The sequence below is a fragment of the Protopterus annectens genome, chromosome 6.part0, assembly GCF_019279795.1.
Source record: "Protopterus annectens isolate FY-2018-M chromosome 6.part0, PAN1.0, whole genome shotgun sequence".
In the NCBI taxonomy this organism is placed as follows: Eukaryota; Metazoa; Chordata; order Ceratodontiformes; family Protopteridae; genus Protopterus; species Protopterus annectens.
The window spans coordinates 17,437,806-17,461,530 of NC_056737.1; the positions used below are offsets into that span (position 1 = coordinate 17,437,806).

General features: G+C 38.4%; 1 protein-coding gene across 2 annotated transcripts in view; it reads right to left on the minus strand.

The window, feature by feature from the left end:
• Window positions 1–2,271: 2,271 nt before the first annotated feature.
• SCFD1 (sec1 family domain containing 1) overlaps window positions 2,272–23,725 on the minus strand; it is a 3,579,547-nt gene continuing 3,558,093 nt past the window's right edge. The window contains exon 25 of one of the 2 annotated variants that reach the window (XM_044073814.1): window positions 2,272–2,523. In XM_044073814.1, coding sequence (XP_043929749.1) covers window positions 2,500–2,523 — 24 coding nt within the window. In that variant the 3' untranslated portion in view covers window positions 2,272–2,499. Of the gene's footprint in view, window positions 2,524–17,518; window positions 17,591–23,725 lie in introns of those variants that run through there. The other variant, XM_044073812.1, reaches the window with a different exon arrangement.

Below are 23,725 nucleotides of genomic sequence, written 5' to 3' on the forward strand. Positions count from 1 at the left end.
TTGTTCCCTCAGATATAATCAGCCGAGATTCCCCCTCAATGTCAGTAGCAGATGTCTTTAAAGGCCCCAAAGAAGTGCAAGAAGTTGTAGCCAAACTGGCCTCTGATGGGGGTCACGACAGAGGAATCAAAAGCAACCACTGGATGATCCTCTGGGCTTTCACTACCCTTGAGACAAACATCCAGGGGAAGCTGGACAGCAGCCGTATCAGGCCTAAGTTTTTTGGCTTTTTACTTGGCAAACAGCCAACCCTCAGGATGGGAAGATTCTGCCAAAGCACATTGAACCAACAGCTTAAGATGCTGTTTTTTAAAGTAAACAGATAAAGAGGAGAGAACTATGTATGGTCTTAGGGACAATAGCCTGGCATACAGAACACGATGTATGGTGGTGGGAAGCACCCAAGCCGAAAAGTCACTGGTTGTGATGCTGTTTATGGAGAATCTGCCTCCCACAATTACATTTCTTCCCCTTCTGGATGACATGAACCCAATAGCACTAAATAAAAAAGAAAGAGAAGAAGAAACCTCAACAGGACACTTATTTGAAGTGTGGTTTGGTAACCAGCAGAAGGGCGTTCAGACGGACATTCAAAGATGGCATTTGGACTGGTGGCAAATAAGTTTTTAGTATAAGCATCCATATGTCACCTTTATGCCCTACACCTTGCGTGGGGAGTATACATGTGATGCACAATGCCTAGAAGTACTGAAGCTTTGGTATACTGGCCAGATGTTGGGTTATCCTTGGCAGGAGATCCCTTAGGTTATGAATACTGTAACAGTGATATGGAAGGACATCAACCTCTACTTTGGGCAAAGTCTGTTTCTTTATCTATTGCTTGACAGTAGTCAGTAATGCTTTACTCTTCCTTCTACAAAATGTCAAAAACAGATGGCAATGTAAGAAGGATAATTATGGTGTACAGTTAAAGTCTCAGAAAACACAAAGACTTACATAAATACATATACCTGTGTGGTTTGTCATATTTTGGCCACAGAAACAGCTCCAGTAAAGCTGTTCAGTGTTCATGACATGATCTAAACTTTGGAGAAGGAATAGTTATTATTGCCCCACAAAATGTGGGGTAAACAGTAACTGTCACATTTTACCTGTAAAAATCAGGGACTTAAAGCTCTGCAGAAAGGACCAGGTGAAGACTGATCCACAAATATTGTTTACTGAACAGTGCTATCTGAAGGAAAATTACAGAAGAGCTTGCAGGCTTTTTTCCATATGACCCTGGTAGGCTACAGTGTAATCAAGACAGAAAGAAATGGGTTATTGTAATGGTCATAAAATATTACAAATGCCTTGCGGTCACTGATATCCATCTCTTGTTCTGCTGTGATCATAGTATCATTTTATGCAAGGTTAATTCAGCTTCTTTTGACGACTAACAAAAGGGCACAAAGGATAATCTGCAGCATAGCCCAAATCTGTATTATAAGACTGATTTAACATTTTGAAATAGCTCAAGCAATTAAATTATTAATGATAATTAAAATGTTTAGCAGCTGTAATGAAACACAGGTGCACTTTAAAGTGAATGTGATAATAAGGAAATGAGCATTAGGACTTTCATTAATTACTAAAAAACAGACTTTGCATGGGCATAATTAATGCCTTTTTATACACGTTAAGAAGACGTCATCACTTCTTCAAATATACGGAAGAAGGGTCAAGATATTAGTTATTGGCCTCTGCAGCAGTAACAGCCTCTTGTACAGTCATTGTCTTGAAGTACTTTGTTGCTGAGTGATTACTTTCTGAATTTGGTCTGCACATCTATTACTTTTATTTGAATTTGCAGTGACAATTACCTAAAAGCATACTTATAAATTATTAACACTTTTCTGGGAAGGAAAATATTACATCAATTGTTTATTAATTTGATGCTCTAACACAGTTCTACATCTTTTCCCCCCATTACTGCTGCTACAACAAAGGCAGCTGCACCTACTATGTAACCTTCCTCCTTCACTGGTACTTGAAACTGAGATTTTGCTCTTTATGTAACAGGTATGCACACGTGATTTTTTTATACATTTTTATGATGGTGGTGAGGTGGGAGAATGATAGTCTTGTGACTTCATTAAGTGATCCGCAATATGAATAAATGCCTATTCTCTATAAATCAAACTGGAAAAAAATGCTAAACTGCACATTTTACCTCCAGCTACCGGGTGGAAGTCTTACACTTCAGTGCAATATAGATTATCAGAACAGAGTCGGGAGTGAAAATGAAACCTGACAGAACACAAAGGCACTACTACTTTTTTTTTTTTTACTTTATTCCTAATACATATATAGTACATGGCTATGGCAAAGTACAGTTCAGAATTTCCATTAAAAATAGATTATCAAATACAAGTTGAAGTATTAATTTTGGTGAATGACAATTTAACTGACAAGATACAGTTCCAAGTCCAATCTCATCAATAAAGAGATTCTCTTGAATGCCCGACATACACTGACTGATAGCGTCCATCTGTAGTTTTATTTTTGCCCAAGCTGTGAAAGCTGTAAAAAGACAGAAAGAGAAAATCATCACACATTATACTCAATAGAGAAAAATGAAAATTCACATCTAATATTCACCAAAAATAAGTTCTACTGTTACCACGGTGAGACACGGTAATACAATAAAGTTAATGGTTATTTTCAAGACTATCTTTATACACTGTTCACTGACTAAATGTTCAAGCTGAAGACGTAGAACTGTAACGGCCTTGTAACTATTTTTTTAGCAAACACTGGGGATGGTACTTGGTTTTAAGACAGATGCATCACTTGTGCCCATCCCAGTGGCATTCAGAAATAAATTCTTGACTGCACTCACCTGCTGTAATAGAAATATCTGCTGGAGAGCTGATTTACCACTGGCAGTAAAAGGTCCAGGAACAACATGTGCAACAGAGCACATGATTCACTCAGAAAGTAGGAACTTCAAGAATTACAGTGCAGCTGTAAACTGGTCCACCTGACCTTCTGACTGCATACCTCCTACTATCTGATACTTAACTGTTATAAGGGAAAGAGCTGGTGAACTAAAACACAGGAAATTAATGGTCCATAGGGCTCTCACCACGAGGAGGGAATAGGACCAACCTTCATCCTGAACACAGAAATCAGTGAGCTCAAGGACAAGAGACAACTGCGTTGTAGGACTGTCACCTTACTGGGACCTGGTGTGATCCAGGAAGGGAGAGAAGGAGAACTGGTGACCTCTTCCTTCAGTCTAGTCCTATTCTCCCAGTAGCAATGAACAGGCCAGAGGATGAAGACTGAGAAGTTATTAGGCCGATGAGTTGGGACACCTAAAAACAGAAACATCACACGGTGATGGCATACTGTTTAATAATGCATCTAGTCACTTCTCCTCAATACTGTATGCCCCAAAGGGAAACAGATTAGCAGGTCAAAAAAGTGAAGCAAGCAAATTTAAGAGGACCAGAAATTATTACAGAATATAAACTATACAAAAAGGGTAAAACACGACCAAAACCACAGTAGAGAAGCTGAGTGTGGAGAACCATTAAACAACTTACAACACTGACTATGCAGAAATATACACCACCAAACCACAATAGCATGTGTACCCCATAGGAACAAGTGCAGGGCAAACTCCAGAAACAAACCCACATGTTTAAACCTTAAGATCAACAAGCTTTATAACAAAAGGAAAATAATTTTGACCAAAAGAAGAGTAATTCACAGAATGTTGAGCCATTGTCACTGAAATAAACAAACAAGTCACTAAAGCCAAGTTTGAGGCTAAAAATAGCTACCAAACCAAAGACAATCACAAGGCATGTTTCAGTGATGTTCATAATCTCAAAAGCACAATCAGTAATGCACTGAAATGATTGTGAACCATGTTAACGACACTGAGGCTGAAGCTACAGCTAACCTACTGGTCAAAAAATTTAGCTCTAACTTTACCCCTCTCTCCCTCTGTCTGTCCTTTAAGATATACCTGACAGTGGCTCACCTCCAGCTATCACACCAGAACAAGTCTTAAAAGTGCTTTCAAAAGCTAAAAATACTGCATTGATGGGTCCTGACAATATCCTTGGATGCATTATAAATAGCATGAAGCATGATTTGGCCACACCCAGTGTCAGCCTCCATACAGGTTTTGTACCAAGGAAATGAAGAACAGCTACAGTCATTCCCCTGCATAAGGGAGAACCTTCCAAAGACCCCATGCAATTACACAACCATAGGTTTGACCAGCCTCATATGCAAAGTCATGGAAAGACATCATGCAATTAATCAAACAGGACATAGGGAACCTCCAAACACTACACGTTTCAGTTTGGATTCGTCAAGGATATGTCATGCTTACTCAGTCTGGTGGATTTTTTGAAAAGGTCACCAAAGCAATGGATGAAGGCAAAATGGTGCACACCACATACCTCAACCTGGCCACAGCTTTTGACACAATTACCCATAGCAGAAAAGCTAAATAAACTGGGAATAAACCCCTATGTCACCCAATTGATTGTAACTGGTTCACAGCTAGGACAAGGATAATCAAAATAGGGGGATGTCACCTTTACAATGAGACCAGTAACCAGTGGAGTCCCCGAGGATTCTGTGTTGGGATCTCTCTTGTTTGGCATCTACTTTTTTTGATGTAAAAGCCAATACCCAAGGGCTCTGGCTGTCTAAGTTTGCAGATGACTGCAAGCTAGGAGCAGTCAGGGAATCCCCAAATGACTTAACCATCCTGCAGGAAATTTTGTCTCAAATAAATAACTGGTGTCAAAATTATTGTCTGAAACTAAATGCAAAATATTAATGTATCCTTTGGAAAGTCATCTACCCCATGGAATTCACACACTGACAATACACCCCTTAAGAGTTTACCCAGTTGTTCGGGATTTGGGAATATATGTGGACAGTGAACTAACTTTTGACCAACATGCGTCTATTGATATATGAAAGTCCTGTACTGCACAAATTATAAACAAAGGGATTGTGTCTAGATCTAAGGATGTCATTGTCCCCCTTTACTCAGCCCTCATTAGGACAATCACTGAATGTAATGCCCCCTTTGGCATGTATCTGTCCAGACACAAGCAACAACTAGAACGCCCAAAGAGATACCTTGCCAAAGGGGATACAAAGCCTAAATAACATGGCATAAATGAATTGACTCAAAACCCTGTCACTATACACAAAAAGTCTGTAGGAAATATCCTTCAGACTGCTAAGAGGTGACCTGTGTCTGTCATACAAGGCAACCTCTGATCCATTAGTGACAATTTACTGCACATCAGCAAGTTAAATTACATCATAAATACTTGGTCTAGGGATCTAAACCTCTTCTGCAACATAATGGTTTGGAGAGACCGGTATATTTTGCATTTGCTGAACTTCCATTGCAGTGTCATATATATTCCATGTAAACAACAGATAAGTGGGTACTCTTTTATAAGCTGATCTTTGAAAAGCCCCTCAACAGTAGGGTAACAAACTGGATTTCCATTGTCAGAGATTTCTCGTTGCCACTTACACCCTCTGGCTCCTGTGCTCAAGTATCAGGTTTGCTCACCACAGGTAAATTCCATGACATCACACAACAAGCTAGAGAAATAAACGCAGAAAGAAATCACTTCACAATTCTGACTCTTGGCTGACCCATGACACTGGCAAATGTCTGACTGTTGGCTGCCCCATGATACTGGCAGACAGCCGACTGTTGTTTGACCAATGATTCTGGCAGACGGCTGACTCTTGTCTGACCCATGGTACTTGGCAGACAGCTGACTTGTCTGACCCATAATACTGGCGGACAGCCAACTGTTGCCTGACCCATGGTACTGGCAGCAGTCTGACTGTTGTCTGACCCATGGTACTGGCAGACAGCTGACTGTGGATGAACTTGATCAGAATTTTTTATTTTACTCACTATTGTCTTTTTTGACAGGAATGGATTTTTGTGAAGTCGCTCATCTTTAGAGTTGGTATAAGAAATGTAGAGTCCCAATTCGCAAGACCTGAATTACTTTAAATGCAAAAAAAGAAAAAAAAAGCAATATGATGAAAGAGCAACACACTGCTCTCTTTATTTAAACTATAATTTCTTCAGTTGACTACTTTTGTCTTCTTAAACAGCTTTCATCAGGAAAGACTGTCAAACACAAGCTGGTCAATGCCATTAATTTGCCATTACTAGCACAAACAAGTAAAAGTGGCATAATCCATGGAATTAACCAACTGGAAAACATCAGAATTACACAAAGCTGTCAAACTACAGATCATCATGTGCTGTTGTACTTAAGCCAGAATGACATAAAAATGTTTTAGAAGACAAGCCCTAGACAGACACATGGCAAAAGGTTAATGGGAGTAAGTGAACTGGGAAGTCACTTAAATAGGAAACTTGGATGTTGGAAGTCTGATGACAGCCTAGGAAATGGTAAGCCAGTCTGAATAGTAAATCAAATGGGCCTAGAGGGTGTACATTAATGAGCTGCAACAGAAAGACACAAAAAAATGCTATGCAAGAAAACATGAAGTAATAAACTCGCAAAAAGGGCTTTTCCAACACCAGAAGCCAGTAGAACAAATAATCAAAGGATAACAGCAAAAGAGTAACAAATACCAACTGAAGAAGGGCCTATTAAAAATCAGCTGACCGTCTGAGTATTTACACCTTTTATAGTTATATAGAAGGATTTTATGAAATGGATAGCAGCTGGAAAGAATCATAAGCAGCAAATAAAAACTTCAAGGGGGGTCAGGAGCTGGAGAAAGCAGAGACCAAAACTCAGAAGGCCCACTCCTACAGCACAGAAGGGCTGAATGTCACTCTGTTTCTAAAGTGAAGATCCAAACAATATTACTTGTTTTATTATACTGTTTTTTTCTTTTCTTTTTTTCCCCCCATTTGATACCGATCCTGAATGAGATGTTCACAACTGACATTTTATCTTAAAACAGGCAATGAAAGCAGCAAATACCATCAGAGTAATTTTTAACTTGGCTGACAGAAAACAAGTGGCTGCACAAAAATGAAAGCCAATGCAATTAGCAATCCTTAATGACTGAGTTAGCTTGGCCTCTCCCTGATCCTCCTCTCCCTTTTTACCTTGGGTAAAGGGGATGAACGTCTGATCTATATTCGACAGCTCATGCACCTTCCTAAGGTAAAACCTGAGCTGATGGTATGCACAGCCAACACATGCATGGCCCTCTTTCTTGCAGTCTGCAACCCCAAGAAGAACACAAGGAGTTGAGTGGAAACACAAAAGAAAGCTCCAAAATAACTTTAGGTAGGAAATGTGGGGTGAGTCCTTAGGGAAACCTAATCATTTTGAAAGACCAAGCAAGATTATCTACAGATAACAGTCAGAAGCATCAAGATTTGCCTTGTGGAGGTGCTGCCCTCTAATGGAAGAACTTGAAGCCACCTGAATCAATCAGCACAAATAGTGGACAGATAGGTTTGTTGATCATAATGTTTAAGTCATAAAGAGGAAAACTGCTCTTCAGTGCTGCATGACAATACAGCACCCCTTTGAAGAACTGCTTGAAAAGCATGTGTTGAGCCACAAATTCTGCCATTCATAATGTTATCATGCACTGAAGTGGCTAGAGTATACAAAGGTTCATAAAACAGATGAGGCCCAGATCAAACATTGGGTGCACAAAGGATCAAGTAAACTTGCAAGTTTACAGAATGTGAAAGATGTACATACTTCTACCATTTCCACTTAGCAGAACATTATCTAACTAGTAGAGGACTTTCAAGCAGCCTACTAAATCTTCCAACTCCTTCCTCCAGGGGTCTAATGGAACAATCTATCTCAGAGATGAAAAGGACATCGGAGGGTGAATGTTTCCTGCACCACAAGGGGTGTGAATGTCTAAAACCACATTTCCATATGACAATAAAAGTCAACAAGAATAAGGCTTGGTCTGTCATCACTATATTTGGCTAAAAGGTGTAAAATCAAGTGGAATGATAGAAAGACATAAACGACACTTCACAGGAACCTGCCACTTTAGGGGAAAATGCAATTTCAGTAACCTATCCACCCTTTTTTCGCTTAGAAGAACGTAGGAAGCACTGCATTCTCCTTTATGGCAAACAGATCAATATTTGAGGTGTATCACACACAGAAGACCTTTGTTGTGAAGAACTCACTGACTCTAAGCAGAGTCAGTATCTGCCACAGCATTCATCTTGCCCAGAAAATGAATGGCATTCAGGGAGGTGCCATGGTTGGTGGACCGCCTGGGTCGCTTTCCCCCAGTGTGTCTTTGTGTCTTTGGGAGCATTTTGTGACATTTCATTAAGGATCAGAATCCAGCCTTGTTGTCTGACCTTGCCAAGGATCCACCCCTTGGAGAATGAGGAGGGCAACTTTGCTCAAGCAGGTTTATGGTTAATGCCCACCCCCAAACTTCAGCTGCACTGCAACAGTGAGGAGCCAGACCACCAAATAAATGTCATCAGTCGCATAAAGGGACCAACCCAGTAAGACTGGTTGGAACAGTCATCACTCCATAGCACACTAACAATGATCTAACATCAACAGGAGATCCTTTACAGCATAGTCTGCAATCACTGGCATCTTATCTTTACTGCTACACTCACATTTGCTGGTAAACCTGTGGAACCATGAAGATGGTAGTCACCATCAATCCCAACAAATGCAAAAGACTACAGGTTTTCATCCAGAGTCTGCTGTCTCTACCTTTTGGGAATAATCCTGAGTCAGACAAGTCTGAAAGGACACTGTTTTCGGCTCCTCCTCAACTAAACTGACCCACTGTGTCACATCTAGAGTCAGATTTGATGGTGAATTTGAAAATATTACAGTCATGGCTGAGCTCATGACAAGTTTTCTGCCAGGAAGCCTGTTCAAGGAGATATCAGAAACCAGTCATCCAAGTATGGAAACACCATAAAACTATTTTACTGTAAAAACTTTGCCACCACAGATAAAACTTTGGTAAAAAACAGTGGAGATTGATGATGAGAGAGAGAAGACTTGATGTGGAAAAGATGAGACAGGTAATTTAAGGTCCTCACAACCTAACCTTTCCATGGTGTTCAAATCTGATGATAAAGTAGAAAGGAGCTGCAGTCCTGATTATAATCACTATACATATATATATATATATATATATATATATATATATATATATATATATATATGGGTCTATATTATATTGCATGCTCAGAAGAGCGAATGACACATAATCAACCCCATGTAAGCAAAAGCTTACAACGTCGAAACCTCAGAACAGCAATTTTTTTCCAAGAGAAAAAAAATCGCTGTTCTGAGAAAAAAAAAACTATAAAACATTACATAATGTGGGGGCTTTACCCCCCACACTTCCCGACATGGGGGGTTGTGCCCCCCACACCCCCCTACTTAAATATACCAGCTCCGAGATTGTACTACAGTGCCAAAAAGGCAAAACAGCGAAAGCGGCCAAACAAATTCTTTCCCAGGGAAAGAATTCGCTGAAAAGCTACTTCGCTAACAGTGCCAAAAAGGCAAAACAGCGAAAGCGGCCAAACAAATTCTTTCCCAGGGAAAGAATTCGCTGAAAAGCTACTTCGCTATTTTGCCTTTTCCAGCTTTTCAGTTCGACAAAGACGCATTCGACAACCTGCATCTGATATATATATATATATATATATATATATACACACACACACACACACACACACACACACATGTGTGTTTGCATAAATATATGTACACGCACACACACACACACACACCTCCAGGCAATAACATTGGTATCCTACAAGAGATTCTCAGCTGGATTTCTACCAATTTACAACAAGAAGCCATTATACTGGGTAACATGAACAGTGATTGGGACACAATACACTCAGATAACGCTTCTACTACAAAATAACTTTCTGGCATTACACAACTAATGAATACTCGGCTAGATACCATAAAACTGCAACATAAGAATTCACACCAGACTACATTTTCACATATTTACCCAGGAAAACAGCATCATATAGCACTTAGCCAGACACAGTAAGTGACTGTCTCCCTACTTTGGCAGACTAATAATAAATTCCACCACTATAACAAAGTGGGGAATCGCCCCATTTTCCAGAGAGAAAAGCCTTCATTAGTGCCTTAAAATTATACATCTGGAATGTACTTAAATATGTAACACAATTCAACAAAACATTATTAAGCATTCTAAATGAACATACCCCTATAAGAAATTAAACAGTTAAAGCCAACCCAGCACCATGGCTAACTAGGACAACTAAACAACTCACGGAAAAGTGTGTAAAACATGGCTAAAAAATAAAACAACATCTCAACAACAGCTCAGCTACTTAAGAAATTAAACTAAATAAAGCTTAAAGATAAATAAAAATATTACATTAAGTTTCAATACACCCACCACTCCAACACCAAACTATTCTATGCCATTATAAACAAAGTTTTAAACCTGGGAAAATCTAGACAACTTTCTCCAGATACTTCTGACCAATCTATAAGCATTTTGCCTTTCAATTTAATCTATAAAGATGCAAAAGAATACCTGCTTCCACTGGATTAATGCCTGAAACACCCCGAAACAAAAATGGTATCCAAAAAGCAAAAAGGTGAGAGGCAAAACAACGGCACTATATAGCTATTTCAAACAGTCCATTTAATGCAACAAAAACATAGAAAAAACGTAAACGCTTTCACAGTGTAACCCACTGCTTCTTCAGACATATCTACAAAGAACTCAAAATTTATTTATTATTTATTTTACATTTGTTTACTGGGATAGTCCGACTGGATACATGTCCATTTTCAGCGGAGGCCCGGAGAGAAAAGCTCCATACAGACAAACTTACATAGATTACAAAAGCTTCTATTTAAATACACTAATTGTAAATAACACCCAATTCATTTAATTGGAAAATTAATTTCTTAAAGGTATATAAAGATGTATATATAAAAACACATTTCAAGTTCTCTGTAGATATGTCTGAAGAAGCAGTGGGTTACACTGTGAAAGCGCTTACGTTTTTTCTTTGTTTTTGTTTCATTAAATGGACTGTTTGAAATAGCTATATAGTGCCGTTGTTTTGTCTCTCACCTTTTTGCCTTTTGGATACCATTTTTAATCTATAAAGAAGTTATGTACTCACCATAACGTTCCATCTGTGTTGTTAATTTTCATATTCCCTCGACATACAGACGATGGTGCCGACAGAGTGGAAGGCACTGATAGGCTTCTCTTTTTTGGTTTCTTCAAAACTTTGGAAGATGAAGATGAGGAAGGAGGAGAAGACACATCAGTCTTACTCTTAGCTTTGTTAACACTGGATAAAGCCTCACTGAAGGCTGATGGAAATATACCCTTCAAAATATGTTTATTACATCTTTCCACGAGTGCCCTGTAACTAAAACTGTGACATACAGAGCAGTCTTCTTGAAGGTGAACAGGGCCTAGGCAATAAACACACAGCAAATGAGTGTCTGACATATGAATTTTGTGCTTGCATTTCTGGCACCTTTTAAATCCAGAATCTTTAGGTTTATCTACTATAATGAAAAGTTCCTAAAGTCTGTAAGTAATTGGCGACAACAAGCTAGTTATACAAACCGCACACACACACACACACACACACACACACATATATATATATATATATATATATATATATATATATTCTTTTTTTTTTTTTTTTTAAATAGGAGGAGAGCAGCAGAAAGCAAAACTATCAACAACGATAGCCAATAATACACTGAGGCGTACAGTGGAAAGAAAGAAAACTATCAACTATGATACTTCAGAGTACACTGAGGTGTACGGAAAGAGAGGATAAATTAAATCTAAAAGTGTTATAAAGAAGTGGGAGGGTCAATGACCAAAAGGTAAGAAGAAAATAAGTAGAAACTATTTCAAAATCTGAAATATATCAAAAAAGTTATACTTAGCTTGAGAGCAATGGTGAATGTGTCCATCATGAAAAGCGGCAAACAAGATCTGAGGTAACTAGGAAAGGAACATTGTGGGTAAGGGTTAAGCTCAAGAGTTTTTGGCTTTCTTGAGCTGTAGTAATAGCAGAGTTGGTTCAGAGGCTCGGAACCAAACCCATATGTCGAGGGTAATATGAAAATTGACAACATCAGATACTTTATTAAAATAGTTACACTGTCTTACTTAAAAATAAACACACAACTAACTTCCAAACTATACACAAAGACAAAAATACAAATACTTACTCTTTTACTCACATTCCTACTTACTCTTTTACTCACATTCCTACTTGTACTATCAAAAAGTACCTACATAAACTCAAACCTACTACCATGGTCCCCAACAAATTGCCTGCAGAATATGACAGCCTTGCGGCAAATTCTTTTACATATCCTTTCTCTACTCTGATAGATCGATGAAAGAGAAGTATGTCCCTTCACTCTGGAAAAAAAAAAATCCTTCACCATACCAGTGAACAAAGGGGGCTCTTCTACAGAACTCAGAAATTACTGACCTACAGTAATACTGTCCTCTCTGTCCAAAATCCTGGGAAGATGCACAGATTCAAAACTCATTAATTATATTACGGCAAGCAACTTTCTCTCCCCAACATGGCATGGTTTCGGGCACCAACACAGCACAATTTCAGGCTCTACCTCAGTGCACTGCCCTGCTCAGGCCACTGTTATTTATTTATTTTACATTTGTTTACTGGGCTAGTCTAACTGGATATATGTCCATTTTCAGTAGAGGCCCGGGGAGATAAGCTCCAAGACATGGTCCAAACACAATAATACAAGTACAAACACATAAAAAATAAGAAATAAAATCTAATATTTTAATAAAAATAGCAATTTTCCTGGTATGGAAAAAAAAATGCACCAACAACGGTAATGTGTATTTCAGCATAGAGGTTGTAACAGGATGTAACACTGAGGTAAAAAGTCATAAACAGTGCAAATTGAAAGAACTTTGACAACAATGCAGGTTAAGTCAGAGGTAGATAAAAGGAAATAATCATATTAAAAAAGGAAAAAAAAAAGAAACAAAATCATCAGTACTTGCAACATGTGAATTACAGCAGAAAGGTTAAGCAGGATCTAACACTGAGGACCTGCAGTATAATATAGTGCTATTTTTAAGTATGGTGACATAGTATAGTCAGAAGTGAAAAAAAAGGGAGTTTGATGTGTAGTATTGTAGCAAAGGATTTGCTTAAGAAAAGATATATAAAGAGGATAGACATAGTGAAAAAAGGTAGAACAAAAAATATAATAAGGTGGGAAATGTAGTAGAGGATAGTAGGGAGTGGATAGGTAAGTCAAGTTAGTAGAGGTAGATGACTAGTCTGGTCTGGAGCAGGGGCATAGCCAGTATGTTCTGAGGAGAAGTTTAATTCTGTTTTTAAATAGAGATAGAGAGGTGAGTGAGGTGATGTCATTAGGGAGAAGATTCCAGGATTTACCTACTGTTTTAGAGAAGAGAGAATCCCCAGCTCTGTTATTAGGTTTTGAGGTGTGGATAAGAAGTTTGTGAGATGATCGTAAGGACTTTAGGTTTTATAGGGGGTGATGAGGGTAGATAAACTTGGAGTATTAGAAGGTTTGTATAGGATGTTGTGGGCAATGGTTAGTTGGTGAAATTTAATCTGTTGTTGTAGTTTTAACCATCCTAGCTGTTTTAAGTTTATACAATGATGGTTTCAGAATGGGTTGCCTGTAGCAAATCGTGCAATGTTATTACAGGTCATTTCCAATTTACTGAGGTTATTCTTGGGGAGATTAGTAAAGATGGGAGAGGCATAAAGGAGTGTATAGATAAAATGGGTGTGGGCGATAGTAGTTTTGGCAGTAGGGGAAAGGAATGGTTTAACCCTATAGAGACTGCCAATTTTTTTATTGATAGTCTTTATGGTATTATTGATGTGGATGTCGAAGTTCAGATTATTGTCGATGGTGACACCTAGTAGTTTGGTGGTATAGTCAGAAGATATTATGGTACCATTGATAGAAGTCACTGAGAATTGAAGAGGAGAGGACTTCAGAGTAGGAGTGAAGAGGAGGAGTTTGGTTTTCTTTGGGTTCAAAAGAAGGCAATGCTGAGTGAACCATTGTTCAACTATGTTAAATACTTTTTGGGTGAGAGCATGAAGGTCATGGGAGGCTGTAGCTGAACATAATAGTGTGGAGTCATCAGCATATTGTATACATGTGGCTTGTGGGATAGCTAGATGAAGGTCATTAATAAATATGGAAAAAAGAAGGGGTCCAAGTATGGAACCCTGAGGGACACCTAAGGTAATGGGTAACTGGGAGGATAAAGTATTATGCCAAAGTACTGCTTGTTGACGTTTGTCAAGGTAGGATTGGAACCATTTTATGGAAAGTGGGTCTAATGACAGAGATTTTAGGATGTTTATGAGAATCTGGTGGTTTACCATGTCAAATGCTTTAGACAGGTCAATAAATAGAGCAGAAGAAAGATTATTCAGGTTTTGTTGTTTGTTAATGTAGTCAGTAAAGGACAGGAGGGCAGTGGTAGTGCTGTGTGCGGGTCTGAAACCATGTTGACAGTTGGAAAGTAAATTGTTTTCGATTAAATGGTGAAGAAGTTGTTTATGGATACATTTCTCCATGATTTTAGCTAGGGGAGAAAGTAGGGCAATGGGGCGATAGATATTTCTGTGGACTGTCCACCTTTATGTAGGGGGATAATATGGGAGATTTTCCATAAGGTGGGGATGTAACCCTCAGTAATACTCCTGTTGACCAGTATGGAAATAGGATAGGCTATGGCATTGGATGATAGTTGTAGATATTCAGAAGGCAGTAGGTCTGCAGAAGGAGAGCATGGTTTCAGTTTCTTCAAAAGGGTTTGAATAAATGCGGTTGAGACAGGTTTGAGATGAAAGGGGGGTGGGGTTGAGGAGTGTGTGGGTAATGTGAAGGTATTAGATAACTGACTTGCTAGTGTTTGGATGGCATCTGTAAAGAAGGTATTAGCTGTATGGATGGGATTTTTCTGGTCTGTATTTTGAGGGTTTGGTGTTGTGGATTTACTTGGGTGGAGTAATTGCTTAATGCTGGCCCAGAATTTATGTGGGTTGTTGTAATTAGGTTGTTGATATTGTACGAAGTATTTTTGTTTGTCAGAAAATATGGCCTTTTTAGTGTCATTTCTTAGCTGTCTAAAGGTTAGTTGGTCAGCAGTGTTTTTGTCATTCTCCACTTGGCCAAATATTTATTTCTGATGTGAAGTTTGTGTTTGGTTTCGTTAGAAAGCCATGGAGCAGACTTGGTCTTAATTCTGATAGCTCTGGAAGGAGCATGATGGTTAAGAATGGCAAGAAAGGTAGAATTAAAGAAATTAATGGCTTCATCTAGAGGCAGTTGTTTTAAGGGAGCCCAATTGCATGCTCTTAGTTCCATTTGGAATAGATCAGGGTTAAATTTCTTTTTGGATCTAATATGTCTAATGGAGTTTGGGAAGGGGGTGTTAGCTTTATATCTGATGATGTAGGTAAGTGAGTGATCACTGATATCATCAGGGAGAGTTCCAGAATCATAGTAGAGAGTATGATTGTTTTTGAGAATCCAGTCTAAAATGCTTGCTTTCTTGTTAGCTTTATTTATTCTGGTGGGGGAGGTAATGGTTTGAGAGAAACCATATAGGTTTACGTGTGTGGTAAGAAGGCTACTACTATAGGAATTCCAGTCTAAATTTATGTCACCTAGGATTACGGTTTCTTGAGGCAGGTGTTGGGATAGCCAGCAGAGCATATTTTCCAAGGTGGCTATGTTATTTCCAGGGGGCAGATACATGCAGATGATATAGATTAATTTAGCTTTGTTAAGTTCAAGTTTAGAGATGAGAATCTCAGCATTGGTGTCATGAGGTAGATTACAGTTGTAAGTGGTTAATTGAAAGCCAGATTTAAATAGAATAGCGCCCCCACCACATTTCTTAGCTACTCTATCAAGTCTTAGGATATTATATCCAGGTGGGATAATTTCATTTTCTTGGATGACAGGTTTTAGCCATGTTTCAGATAGGCAGATAATGTCAAAGGAGTACACTTCTAGGAGAGCATGGAGTTGAGTCACCTTGTTGTTAATGCTATGTATGTTAAGATGTGCTAGTAGGAGAGAGTTAGAAGGTCTTGCAAGGGGAGAATAGATAGATTGAATATGGTTTTGAAGAGTGATAGGGGTTACAGTTGGGCCAGGGTTTGGATGAATATCGCTGTCCTTTACTGTGAGGAGTTGCAATAGATAGCTTGGATTAGGGAATTTGCTGTAGAGAAGTAACACTCTTTTGTAATATTGTGTACTATATTTCATGTGTAGTGTTCTATGATACTTTGATAGTAGGTAGCTAGGTGTCCATGTTATGTTTGCATGGTTATGGAGGTGTGGTAAGGGTTGAGAGTTGGTTTGTTGGTTGTGGTAAGTAGTGTCTGGATATATTGGGTGCTCATATGAGGATAGTAAATATACAAAGGTTAGTAGTAGTGGTAAGAGAGTGAAACAGAATCGGTTTTGAAGAGAGATAGTTAAATAAGCCATTGTGAAAGAATAGTTTATTGTTGTATATTTGTGGGGATGGAAGTATATAAGGTGGGACTGTGTAAAGATAGAAGGGAGTGGTGAGTGAGAAGGGGAGTGGTTAGAGATGGGAGATGTAATAGCAGTTGGCCAATGGGATATGTGAAGTTGGGTAGTGGGAAGAGAAAGAGGTGTGGTTAGAAAGTATAAGAGTAGGACCCCTGGGGTTGGGTGGAATTGGGGGTAGGGAAGGGAGAGGAGTGAGCCCGCAGGGCAAACGGAGCGGGTAGACACAGAGAGTGGAGCAGTTGTAGAGGAAACAATCAGCAGGACTGATTTGTGAAGGTAAGTTTTAAAAGTCAAATGTGGTGAAGGTCAGTGAGAAGTGATCCTAGGAAAAGTAGTAAAAAAAAAAGTAGGTGGGAGAACAGGAATAGGAATGCAGGTACAATAGGAGAAAATAGGGTAAGAGGCTGTGTAATACGAGGATGAAAGGAGAAAAAAGCTGGGTAAGGGTGTCACCTAGTGGACAGGCCTAAAAGTGCAGGCAGATGTATGAAGGAGTTAGAGGAGAAAATCAGGGAAAGGTGGGAGATTTAGTCGGTGAGGGATTCAAAGAGGATGGGAGAGAGAGAGCTGTATGTAGAGAATGGGGGGTACTCTGCTGGAAGCTGCTGGCTGCTCGAGCTCAAGATGCAACTCACCACCTGTAGCAGTAGTACAATAGTTTAAAGACAATTCAGGCAGGAAATGATATAGTACACATACTTTTCCTGTATCCTTGATATAGGAATTGTAAGGCAGTTGGTCTGTGAGGTGTAACGGAGGTATTCACAACAGAAATACAGGTTACCGCATTTTCTGATTTACCTAAAGCTTTTGACTATAACACACACACACACACACACACACACACACACACACACACACACACACACACACACACACACACACACACACACACACACTTTTGGTTTTGACATACCTTCACTCCACTGGCTCCACTCGCTCCACAGCTACCAAGCAGACCAAGGTCAGACAGTGAGGGGTTCCCCATGGATCTATATCCAAAAAATAATAAACTCATTTTATGTTCTCCCAAACATCTGTGCAACCCCAAAAAAATGCCCTTCATTATAGTGTCAAACAACAGTATAAAATAGGAAACACACCAAAATCTAGGTTCCCTATACAGGGTAAAACCATTCCTCACTGATGTGGTCTAAAGACATAGTTACGTCTTATCTCTTCTCCAGTCGTTTTAACCTAAATGTATCTCTGTCAAATAAACTTGAACAGTGATATAGCAATGTACCAACATTTGTAACAAATCATTACAATAGAACTCACCATTGCCTTATCTAAAACAGCTAATTTGGCTTGAATTGACATATACTGACTCAACAATTACTGATGATACACAAGCTACTTCACAATCCTGAAAAATATCCGGTATTAAGCAGTATTCAACCATGCTATCCAAAAACCTGCACTCAACAAAAAAATCCTTGCCCTACATATCTAAATCCATAAACACTGACAGTAAATCACTATATTCAAACTGCATATCAAAGAATTGGAATTCCCTCCTAGTTCACTTGAGATAATCCAATAACATCTCATGGATACTTCAATATGCACCTGTTCTTGTCCAGGTTAAGTTCAAAATTATACACTGAATATACCCCTGAAAATCCCCAGGTTAGGCTGGAGTTAACAAATACATAAAAAATACAATACTTAAACACAGGCTAACACCTCATGGCAGCATCTTAATATCCTTTTCCTACATCTCACTATTTAATTTCGCATCCTTCAAATTTTCTTACTAACAAACCTCCTTCCCTATTCATCTGTTCTTTTTTCTTACTTCCTCTTTTCTACAAAACCATGCATTCTCATAAAATACTTGCCTTATAATAATTACTAAATGCTACCCCTTCTTATAAAACTTATAATCTTCTCCTACATCCCACATAAGGCATAGGACTAAAGTAGTATTAACCAAGCAGTTATGATTTTTCTTGATCTAGCTTCACTATTACAACATTTTCTCTTTCAGTATATGTTCTGTCCCACCAACAGCATGTATAATTTGCAGCATCTGAATGACTGTACTTATGTCCTATGCACACAACTTATATATGAGTATTGTAAATAGTGTTTTCTTAAGTAAATGTATTTTAGTTTTATGAAATATTCTCCTTAGGATTCCACTGAAAGGGTTACTGCCCAGTTGTACTTTCCCAGTAAAGAAATGTTAAATAAACAAATAAATAAACACATAACTCTCTATGACTTCTGCACAAAAGACTCATCCCTTAGATGCCTAAAGAGCCTGGCATTCTACTCCTCTGGAAGCAGAGAATGGTGTCTATCTTAGAAGATAAAGGATTACTTTCTGATTGTTTATATACTGCAAAAGTGGCACCCTTCAAAAAAAAGGCTACTGGAGAGGAATAACCTAGGTTTCCTTAACCTTCTACTCCAGACAATAATTTTGCCTCTTGTCATGAGAAGAAGGAGGTAGAGAACACTTCCTTTGACTCTCTCACCCAAAATGAAACAAGGGGGAATCTTCCTAGTCCTATCACTAGAAGGGGCAGTTCCAAGATAAATTTGTGCTTCTTAAGTCAAGATATAGGCATATGCACAAGAAAGGGCAAGGGTCAACTTCTCTGAGGGGAAGCACAACAAAGGTGGCACTGTCATGCATAATCTTCTGTTGACATCAAATTAAATTTTTTGGGGGTACATTCCTGTACTTGGTCATATCTCATCCTGCATCAAACATTCACTGCAAGCATGATGGCTAAATGATCACATGGAAAGAAGCATTATGGTAGAGAAAACAGTTTTTCCACTTTGGGCTTTCACCTTTTTTTTTTTTTTCGCAAAATGAAGATGATTCAGCTCATACGTAAATGGTTGCTTTCAAGAATGGGCTTGAGTTTCGGTTACATCTACATAGATCTTTTGTAACTCCCCATAAGGTTGCAATAATAAACAAAATATCAAATGTTAATTAATTGTTGGAGATGTGAGAATAATATAGAAGCAGACTGGCTACATATGATACTAGAATGTAAAATAATATTTCTGTTTTGGGAAGAGTTTAATATTTTTTCACAAATGTTGTGGTCAGATAAATGTATAACAACAAACTCAATATTGTTTAATGCTCCAGTTTCAGAAGTTATTCCAAAAACACAAGTCTCTCGTTTATGGTCAATTTTAATGACTGCAAGGAAATTTATTTATTTATTTATTTATTTAACATTTGTTGACCGGGAATGTCCGACTAGGTTCCACAGAGCCTGTTTTCAGCTGAGGCCCGGGGAGAAAAGCTCCAGATGCATGTCTTTGGAAAGTTGTTACTTTAAATTGGAATACCATGCTATTATCTGAATTTATAAATTTAGCAAAAAAATGTATGCAAGAAAAATTAACCATTAAGATGAGAACACCTAACATCACGCATCAGTATAATGCATGGAAAAGATTGAGTTAGTTACTTGAGAAATACTAATGATATTTGTATAAATTCTTAACAAAAACCTTGATATGGATGATTGTAAATAGTTTCTATTTCTTATGTTTTAATAATATATTTGTTTTGTTATATTGTGATTGTTGGTAAAAACTGAATAAAAATTAAAAAAAGAATGGGCTTGAGTTTCCATCATGCACAGAAACAACCTACGAAATGGAACTTGCAAGAACAGATGCACTGGAATTGCCCAAAAAATACAAGGCACAATCCAGCTTGCTAAACCCGATATGCAGTCATGCCAATATCCTACTTGCAAAAAAAATGCTGCAGCTGTAACAGAGAAGTATAAACTAACGACTGCCAGTTTAACAACAATGTTCATTCTACTACAAAGTGAATTCAGACTGTAAATTTATGAGGTGCAAGTTGTTGGTCCAGCAATGTTCAGAAGAGACAGGTTACCTATATACAAATTAAAGTAGCTTAACCAAAAGTCTTTTACTTGTCATATAAGTAATGCAAAGTAATCGCACAGACTCTGGGTGGGGACAAGGTAATGAACGGAGCAGTCATAGTCATCTTAGCCATCTTGTGGGAGGGAGATTGTCAGGCCCACTGCATGGCTATCACTTAGCCGAGGTCAGCTGATGTTGCATGAGAAAGGGTCAAGGAAGGTGCTCTGTCATACCAAGCTGTGTATTGATCTATGTGTTTATGCACCCCCCCCCCCACACACACACACACATACTACTCAATCAGCACTGCAGGCTCCACTTTGACAGCCTACCACACTGTTTTCCTCTGGAAAGGACTTATTAGCAAACACAAAAGACCTAACCTCATAAGATGATGGTCATGATTTCAGTTTCAAGCCTCCCTCTCATGACATCCACAGACACTGCGGGGAAGGGCAGATAGGTTAACAGAGGATAAGGATTAAGTGGGCTGCTGCTGGGGAAAGGGGGCCAAAACTATACAAAAGTAAAACACAATAATCCAAACAAAAAGCTATAGCAACTGTTGCAAATCCATAATAATGTCTTTCAGGAAGGTAGAGACAACAATGAAAAGCTTCAAGGAAAATGCAACATCAATTTTACAAGGCAATGTAGCTTGAGACCATTAGGTCTAATGGAATGTTTGACTGGACAGCCAGAAATTATCAGAGTATTCTGTAAAATGAACACAAGAGAATGGATAATCTCAATGTTCCAAAACTAGATAAATAATTCAACATAAATCTATAGAGTGGAAAATTAATGATAGCAAGATAAAGTTAATCATACAACGCTAAATGCTGCCCCAGCAAGAACAATAGCTAAGCAAAACAGAATATTTGTGACGTGTACTAAAACTGAAAGGAAAATGATTCCAAACAGCACCTGACAACTGACTAACACAAAGATCTATATTACCACTAACTGCACCAGCTAGTTACAGAATATTATATTATAGGGACATAGTGTTATCAGGAAAATGTGATAATTATCACAAATCAGATCAGGAACATAATGAAAATATAAAAATAATATATTTTCATTACAATCATTAAAATATGGAAATGGCTAATGAATACCGGTTTTGAAGAAGTCTAAAGAATTAAATTAATTGAAAGAATGCACTGTTTGTGTCTATGATAGTAGTATAAACGGTGTGTATAAATATTTTATAGAAATGGCTCCAGATGCATATTCTCTACAGCTCAGAGTGGTAGCACATGTTATTCTCCTTATTACCACTAGTTTGATTCATATTTAGTAATAATATTACCTAACCCCTTAACCAGCAACTCAGAAAAGGCAGATAGGAAGTTGGCAAAATGCTGTGAAGCTGTTTTCTGGAAAGAGAAAAGAACTATACATTCAGACCAAGTGCTAACTCCCTTTCATTCTGTGCTTCACTACAGCTAAAATGAAATATTTTGCTTAAGGTCTTGGTATGGTATTTTCTTACACTATGAATGAAGACGCAGAAAATCTTGTGGATTTATGCTTCACAGTCTCCTGATTTTAGAAAGATTTAAACTACTCACAGGTCGACAAGCCAAATAGCAAATGTCAAAAAATACATCAATAATGCATTCAGAATCCATTATCATGTGTACCGATTTGGTGCTGCAGTAGCACTGTCGCCTCACAGTAAGTCGCTGCCCGGTTCGATTCTCAGCTAGAGCGTCTTCTGCGTGGAGATATGTGTGAATGGGCGTACCTTCGTTGAAGGTTGTGCGTCAGGGCTGGTAACTCGGCACGTAAAAATCAACTACCAATCATTAGTGGACCGGAGTTCCGCTGTGGCGACCCCTAACCGGGAAAAGCTGAAAGACGCAACAACCCTGTACTATGGCTACATATTATTATGGATTACACTGGGTCATAATAAAGAAGCATGTTGTTTGTGAATACTGATGCACACACAGAATGACCAGATGTGATCTGTGACCAAGTGCCATAGTTTCCACTTGAATTTACCAATACTACAAGCTTAAGTTTATTACTGCCACTTGGAAATGTAATGGACCTCACAGGAAGAGTTTTGGCAGATTTTCTCATTCCCTAACAAGAGCATCTAGCTCATCCTATAGGATCCCAGGCAAGTTGTATACTATGATTCCTCCAAAGTGTCCTAGGTTTTTCTTAGGACTATTCCTGCACCTCCAATAGTAGATGTCCACATAGCATCTTTACAAGGTGTCCAGACCACCACAACTGGCTTCTCTCAAAATAGGACAGCAATGACTCTACTCTGAGAGCCTCACTGACTGCCATGCTTCATTCTCTACATGAAAGTGAGCCGAGCTATCCTGCAAAGGAACTTAATTTCTGCTAGCTATCTAATCCTTTCAGTCACTACCCAGAAGGGGAAAGACAGTAAATAGTATACTAAAAGCTTCATCCCATTACTTCTGTTTATGTTTCATCACTACAGTCTGAAAAAACATTGGTAATATTGTCACTGTAGCATCCATCTACTAGTCAGTCTTCTGGTCCCACGGTACCCTCACTCATAGGTTCATAGGTGTGTACTAAGCTAATGGCCCTGGAGCCTTTATGAGCCTAGCCCATAGAAGTATCCTGGCATCATGCCGCCCAATGTTAGATCCAAGTACCTCATCAAGTAGAGCCACTGCAGTGATCAGGAACAATTCCATGGACATCATCTGATATAAGTTATAGTATGATATTTATGGTGGCACCTTAGACATGCAAATCAGAAAACACAGAACTGATTTAATTGAAGTAATTATGGAAGACAGCTGCTCACTCTGCAGTTATTGAATATGTCCACAAAAGCAAAGCTTTAGAGGGTAAAACCAAGCCAGGTACAGATTCAGAACAAATTTCAGCAAAAACCTGCTCAAGGAACCATGTAGACTGCTTTATTATAAAACAACAGGCACTCGGTCTTTCGCAAAACTCCTTTTCAAGTTGTAAAACATCAGATAAGCAGTATTCAACTTAAATACTCTACAAAGTACTCGTAATTACACACTTATCCAATAAAACATTAAATTAAAACATAAAGTAATTACCCAAAATGCCTCATCTTCATAGATTTTACATTATTTATAACATTCAGTCCCATTCAGTCCTGGGTTTCTATCTGTCCTTAATTTATTTATCTAATGACATCCCACACATTTTGATTTTAATGTTGCATCACCTCCCTTACATTTAGGGGTAAATTGTTGAAACACTATGAATTT